This window comes from Symphodus melops (genome assembly GCF_947650265.1).
Source record: "Symphodus melops genome assembly, chromosome: 1".
NCBI classification, from domain to species: domain Eukaryota; kingdom Metazoa; phylum Chordata; class Actinopteri; order Labriformes; family Labridae; genus Symphodus; species Symphodus melops.
Genome location: NC_136691.1, coordinates 56,159,377 through 56,166,160, shown reverse-complemented (window position 1 = coordinate 56,166,160; position 6,784 = coordinate 56,159,377). Strand labels below are relative to the sequence as shown.

General features: G+C 52.7%; 1 protein-coding gene across 1 annotated transcript in view; it reads left to right on the top strand.

Annotated features, from left to right (window-relative positions):
- The first annotated feature begins 547 nt into the window (after positions 1 to 547).
- Positions 548 to 6,784, top strand: part of hira (histone cell cycle regulator a) — a 9,820-nt gene continuing 3,583 nt past the window's right edge. Inside the window, exons 1-17 of the mRNA XM_079342664.1 lie at positions 548 to 817; positions 1,710 to 1,772; positions 1,896 to 2,006; positions 2,835 to 2,925; positions 3,061 to 3,155; positions 3,303 to 3,398; positions 3,511 to 3,671; positions 3,765 to 3,932; positions 4,598 to 4,711; positions 4,793 to 4,863; positions 4,982 to 5,087; positions 5,187 to 5,408; positions 5,499 to 5,584; positions 5,760 to 5,957; positions 6,040 to 6,183; positions 6,265 to 6,478; positions 6,560 to 6,784. The exon at positions 6,560 to 6,784 is cut by the window's right edge and continues 38 nt beyond it. Of these exons, the coding sequence (XP_079198790.1) occupies positions 781 to 817; positions 1,710 to 1,772; positions 1,896 to 2,006; positions 2,835 to 2,925; positions 3,061 to 3,155; positions 3,303 to 3,398; positions 3,511 to 3,671; positions 3,765 to 3,932; positions 4,598 to 4,711; positions 4,793 to 4,863; positions 4,982 to 5,087; positions 5,187 to 5,408; positions 5,499 to 5,584; positions 5,760 to 5,957; positions 6,040 to 6,183; positions 6,265 to 6,478; positions 6,560 to 6,784 (2,202 nt within the window). The 5' untranslated portion in view covers positions 548 to 780. The remainder of the gene's footprint in view (positions 818 to 1,709; positions 1,773 to 1,895; positions 2,007 to 2,834; positions 2,926 to 3,060; positions 3,156 to 3,302; positions 3,399 to 3,510; positions 3,672 to 3,764; positions 3,933 to 4,597; positions 4,712 to 4,792; positions 4,864 to 4,981; positions 5,088 to 5,186; positions 5,409 to 5,498; positions 5,585 to 5,759; positions 5,958 to 6,039; positions 6,184 to 6,264; positions 6,479 to 6,559) is intronic.

Below are 6,784 nucleotides of genomic sequence, written 5' to 3'. Positions count from 1 at the left end.
CAGCGGCGGTCTGACAACGTTTCCTGTCCGCGGTCAAAATACAGGTGTTACGTCGAGAAATGCATCCCTGCAGAGAAATGCATGCACTTTGCAGAACAATGCAAAATGTGGCAGACGTATTTCTTCCTCCTTCAGAATTTTGTATCCACTCTTAAATGTCAGTTTTAAGACACTTTGCAGGTCATATTTACCTTTTTTTTTTACTGAGTCTACAGAACAACAAAGACATTTTATGTTTATGAAGTACACACTTCATCACAGATCAGCCCCCAGAAAGAATGTGTGTACCGATATTTGATATTTTTTAAAACTTAAACTCAAAGCTCTGATTTCCACCCATTTCACTGCAAAACTCCTATTTTTAATTTTATTATGTAAAACTGTTTATCACCTCCTTTTAAGTTTCTAATGTTTAAGTTTTATATTGTTTGTGTGGCTGCTTTGTAATTCTATGATTTACTTTTAGCTATTTTTCTTTTTCTTTTTCTCTGCTTGTTTGGTGTATCGCGCTTTGGATGTAACTTTCTGCAAGGATGCTTTTCTCGACATAACACCGGAAACAGTTCCTCACAGTGCCAACCTGGTGTCACGCCGTTTATCGTCCGTGTGCTCTGCCGCCGGGTGGATGCAGCTGCTGCAGAGATGGAGTTGAAGCACAAAAACAACAAAGTGTCGGACAGAGTTTGAGACAAAAGAAAGAAAGAAATTAAGAAGAGGGGGGCCGAGCTGATCCCCGGATGTTAAATAGAAGATAAAAAGAATAAAAATAAATTAGAGAGAATGAAGCTGCTGAAGCCGAGCTGGGTGAGCCACAACGGTAAGCTCGTGCAGGAATCTGTTGGACCAAGTTGGGCTTTTGTTGTCGGGAGGGGGGGGGGACTGATCCCGGAGGCATGATCATGATGATGATGATGGTCGACACTTGTTTGACTTGTTTGTTACCTTATAGACTTAAAACTGCAAAATAAACCCGCAAAACTTCTGTTTTTATTTTGATGTCTGTCAGCATCACTCCCCTGTGTTTGCTAACCACAGCTAGCTAGCTCGTTAGCCCCCCTCCAGGCTAGCTCGGGTACCCTGATAAACATCTTAACTTAGCTTCCTCTAACGCTGTCCTTAAGTTGTTTATTAAATGTTTATCACGTCTCTGTTAACATTTAATTAACGTGTTATTCAAAGTAAGCGACGTGAAGGTTTAAAAGTGTCAGTTTGTAAAGTTGACCGTTAGAGAAAAACGGCTAACGGCTGTTTTTACATTGAAGTTCTTCCTTTTTTAAAGGGGACATATTCTCCCTCTTCTTTTCAAATAGCGCCCCCCTGTGGTCTGAATGAAACATCAGTGTTTATGTGCTCAAATATAACATGAATGAAGCAGCAGAGGAGGTTTGTGACTCTGTAGAAACCAGCTCTCTGTGAACACTCCGATTTGGTGTGTGTGTCTCTTTAAATGCAACAAGCCCCGCCCCCTTAAGTATGTCACAACTCAGTGTCGTACATGAGCACAACCTTACATGATAAATCACAATGAGCTCGAGGAGAGGGCTGGACCAGCGTGTGGTCAAAGTAGGAGGAAGTTAAGATGTGGAATTAAAAGTTTGATTGTTTTATTTGATTTTGTAAAAATACACAGCAGTTTGAATCGGGGTTAAAAATCGCTCTCCTCGTGTTTGCGATCTCAAACCTGCCCATGTGTCTGTCGTGTTTCACAGGCAAGCCCATATTTTCCGTCGACATCCATCCTGATGGAACCAAGTTTGCCACCGGTGGTCAAGGTAGGATCAACACGGCGGCGTGCAGTTCAGCCGCTCACACCTGAGTCTATGAGAACACAGTCTGCTTCACTGCTCGCCATGTTTCGCCTTTATTTATGGTTTTTATTTTTGGGGGGTTTTCAGGAGAGGATTCCGGAAAGGTGATGATCTGGAACATGGCGCCGGTCCTCAGAGAGGAGGACGAGAAGAACGAGAATATTCCCAAAATGCTTTGCCAGATGGACAATCACCTCGGTAACCAACCTTCACGCTGAAACAGGGGAACTCTCCCTCTCTCTGTCTTTCTCTCTCTTTGTCTCTGTCTCTCTCTGTCTCTCTCTCTCTCTGTCTCTCTCTCTCTCTGTCTCTCTCTCTCTCTCTCTGTCTCTCTCTGTCTCTCTCTCTCTCTCTCTCTCTCTCTGTCTCTCTCTCTCTCTGTCTCTCTCTCTCTCTGTCTGTCTCTCTCTCTCCCTCTCTCTCTCTCTGTCTCTCTGTCTCTCTGTGTCTCTCTCTCTGTGTGTCTCTCTCTGTCTCTCTCTCTCTCTCCCTCTCTCTCTTTCTGTCTGTCTCTCTCTCTCCCTCTCTCTCTCTCTGTCTCTCTGTGTGTCTCTCTCTCTCTCTGTCTCTCTCTCTCCCTCTCTCTCTCTCTGTCTCTCTGTGTGTCTCTCTCTCTCTGTCTCTCTCCCTCTCTCTCTCTCTCTCTCTCTCTCTCCCTGTCTCTCTCTCTCTCCCTCCCTCTCTCTCTCTCTCTCTCCCTCCCTCTCTCTCCCTCTCTCTCTCTCTCTCTCTGTCTCTCTCTCTCTCTCTCTGTCTCTCTCCCTCTCTCTCTCTCTCTCTCTCGACCTCAGTGTGGATGAAAGCGTTGTTTGTGGTTTTTCTGTCACGGCTTCGTGTCGGGAGATAAACTGTCTTGTCAACAGACTGTCGTCATGGAGACGGGATGGACACTCTGCTGCTTCCTTTTATTCAACAAACAGGAAAACTTTTCATTCAAATCTGCTGTTTGTGTTTCCTCACACACACACACACACACACACACACACACACACACACACTCTCTCTCACCTCTGTCTGTCTCGGCAGCGTGTGTCAACTGTGTGCGCTGGTCCAACAACGGCCTGTACCTGGCATCAGGAGGAGACGACAAGCTGGTCATGGTGTGGAAGAGAGCTGCGTATGTGCGCACACACACACACAGACACACACACACACACACACACACACACACACACACACACACACACACACACAGACACACACACACACACACAGAGGCTGCTTTCTAATCCCGTGTGTTCTCGTGTTGCAGATTCATCGGTCCCAGCACGGTGTTCGGCTCGAGCAGTAAGCTCGCCAACGTGGAGCAGTGGAGGTGTGTGACCATCCTGAGGAACCACACCGGAGGTGAGACACACACACACGCACGCACGCACGCACACACACACACACACACACACACACACACACACACACACACACACACACACACACACATGTGCAGAGATGCGGAGACGTGGTGGTTCAGTGTGTGTCCGTGTGTTTTGCTCGCAGACGTGATGGACGTGGCGTGGTCTCCTCATGACGTGTGGCTCGCCTCCTGCAGCGTGGACAACACCATCGTCATCTGGAACGCTCGCAAGTTTCCAGGTAGGAGGAGACGCTGAACCCCGCCCCCCCCCCCCCCCGAGGTCATAAACGTGCATGAAACATCTCAGGCATACATTACCCACAATGCCACTGTGACTGTGCGTCTGTGCAGAGATGGTGACGTGTCTGCGAGGACACACGGGCCTGGTCAAAGGTCTCACGTGGGACCCGGTGGGGAAGTACATCGCCTCGCAGGCCGACGACCACAGCCTGAAAGTGTGGAGGACGGTGGACTGGCAGATGGACGCCAACATCACCAAACCGTTCAGCGAGGTGAGCGGACGCCGCCGCTCTTCTTCTTCTGCTGTCAGCGCTCAGGGTCTAAACAATCCTCTCTCTCTCTCTCTGTGTGTCGCTCGCCCTCAGTGTGGAGGGACCACTCATGTCCTGCGTCTGTCCTGGTCTCCAGACGGTCAGTACCTGGTCTCGGCGCACGCCATGAACAACTCGGGTCCAACCGCTCAGATCGTGGAGCGAGACGGCTGGAAGACCAACATGGACTTTGTGGGCCACCGGAAAGCCGTCACCGTGGTGGTACGGAGTCTTCCTCCTCCTCCTCCTCCTACTTCTCCTCCTCTTCTCCTCCTCCTCTTTCTCCTCCTCTTCTCCTCCTCTTCCTCCGCTTTCTCCTCCTCTTCCTCCTCCTCTTTCTCCTCCTCCTGCTGCTTCTTTTCTTCTCTTTCTCCTCTTCTCGTCCTCCTCCTTCTCCTTCTTTTCTCCTCCTCCTCATTTTCTTCTCCTCCTCTTCCTCTTCCTCCTTCTTCTCCTCCTCCTCATTCTTTTCTCCTCCTCCTCTTCCTCCTCTTCCTCCCCCTCCTGCTTCTTTTCTTCTCTTTCTCCTCTTCCTCTTCTTCCCCTCCTCCTCTTCTCCTCCTCTTCCTCCTTCTTCTCCTCCTCCTCCTCCTCCTCCTCCTCCTCTTCTTCTTCTCTTCCTCTGATCCTCCTCCTCCTTCTCCTCCTTCTCCTCCTCCTCCTCCTCTTCTCCTCCTCCTCCTTCCTCCTTCTTCCTCCTCCTCCTTCTCCTCCTTCCTCCTCCTCCTTCTCCTCCTTCCTCCTCCTCCTCCTCTTCTCCTCCTCCTCCTCCTCCTTCTCCTCCTTCCTCCTCCTCCTCCTCCTTCTCCTCCTTCCTCCTCCTCCTCCTCCTTCCTCCTCCTCTTCTTCACTCTTCATGTTTTTTGTTTTTTTTTCTCTCTCTTCAGAAATTCAACCCAAAGATTTTTAAGAAGAAGCAGAAGAACGGCAGCGCCCCGAAGCCGGGCTGTCCGTACTGCTGCTGCGCGGTGGGCTCCAAAGACCGCTCGCTCTCCGTCTGGGTCAGTGCGCGCTCACAGGAAGGGGGCGGAGCCTCATAACTGTGTGTAGCTCATAAAGTGACTGGTGTTTCTTTTCTCCAGCTGACGTCTCTGAAGCGCCCGCTGGTCGTCATCCACGACCTCTTCGATAAATCCATCATGGACATTTCCTGGTGAGTGAGGCGACCTCGCAGAGATCCCACGCCGACCGCTCCGCCCTCCTCACCTGCGTGTGTGTGTGTGTGTGTGTGTGTGTGTGTGCGTGTGTGTGTGTGTGTGTGTGTGTCTCAGGACTCTGACGGGCCTGGGGATGTTGGTGTGTTCGATGGACGGCACCGTGGCCTACCTGGACTTCTCATTGGACGAGCTCGGCGACCCCCTGAACGAGGAGGAGAAGGTGAGACTCAAACGCTCTGGTGTCGGCGCTCGGCTCCACGCCGTTTCTCCACGCCGTGACCACTGACCACGTCTCCTCTGTTGTTGCTGGGACGCACAGAACAGCATCCATCAGAACATCTACGGGAAGAGTCTGGCCATCACCAGCACGGAGGCGCAGCTCTCCACCACCATCATCGAGAACCCCGAGATGCTCAAGTACCAGCAGGAGAGGCAGAACTCGGCTCAGACCGGCTCGGGGCCGGGCGGCGCCGGGGCCGAGTCCTCCACGCCCAAGCTCAACAGCGTGATGAACGGAGAGTCTCTGGAGGACATCAGGAAGGTGAGAAACTCTCCACGCCAGCAGGGGGCGGTGGTCAGAGTCAAGTGAGTGTTTCATGTCTTTGCTTGCTTTTGATTGGTTGTCCTGCAGAACCTCCTGAAGAAGCAGGTGGAGACGAGAACAGCGGACGGCAGGAGGCGAATCACGCCGCTCTGTATCGCCCAGCTGGACACCGGGTAGGAAGACGCCACATTACTAACACGTCTTCAGTTCTTACTCGGCGCCCTCGGACGCGTGTCATGGCGACTCTTTGTTAGTTTGAAAGTCTTAAGCGCTTCGTGAGAAGCTTGAGTCGTGTCCGTGCGGCGCCGACGGCGAGGATCCTGAACGCCTTCCTTCTTGTCTCTGCAGAGATTTCTCTCCGGCGTTGTTCAACAGCGCTCCCATCCTGCCGTCGGGCTCCTCCATGTCCATCCAGCTCACCTCCCAGCTCAGCTCCGACTCCTCCCCGGGTCAGGCCTCGTCTCTGGGGCTGCGGCCCGGCCACGACGCCATGCTGACCTCGCCGCCGCCCGGCAGCTCGGCCAAGAGCCTGGAGGACAAAGACGGGTAGGAGAAGGTCGTCTGTGCGTCTCTTCTCTCCGCTCTCTGTTGTTGTTGTTTTTAAACTCCGCCTTCGCTCGTCCGTCAGCGTGAAGTCGTGTCTCCTGCTGACGTCGGCCTCCAAGATCGAACCCATGAAGGCGCTGGACTCCAGGTTCACCGAGAGGTCGAAGGCCACGCCCGGGGTCACCGCCGCCATCACCTCCACCGCCGGACTCGCACCTTTAGAAAGGTGAGCACGCGGAGCGAGCGAGAGAGAGAGAGAGAGACGTCAAGTGAAACGGCTCTAAATGTTGTTGTTGTTTTTGTGCAGCCGGACGAAAGACTCCGCCCACAAAGACGTCAAATCCAAAGAGGACACCAGCAGCGACAGCGAGGACAAGATGGCCGTCATCAACAAGAACCTGTCGTTCAGCAAGAGGAAAACGGAGCTGCTGCTGGACGGGGCAGAGGTGGTGGAGAAGAGGAAGAAGGGACGGCCCAGGAAAGACAAGATGGCCGCCCCCGTCAGTCAAACCTTCACTCAGGTAGGGCGCCGCCCGGAGGCGTTCGGAGGCGTGTGTTTTGGATTGGACAGTCCGGCTGAGTGTTTCTCCTCTCGTGTTCAGATAACGTCTCCTGCAGAGCGCGAGCCCAGCAGGGTGGCCGCTCCTCTGCTTCCCGCCGCCGCCGCCGTCCTCAAACTACCAACCCCGAGTGTGAAGAAGGCGTTCAGCGTGCAGGTGAGCATGGATCCGTCGGTCGTCCTGGAGGTGGAGAACGAGGTCACCCTGGTTGCGGGTTCAAAGCTCAGTCAGCTGCGATGCTCCAGAGACGGGCGAGACTGGAACACG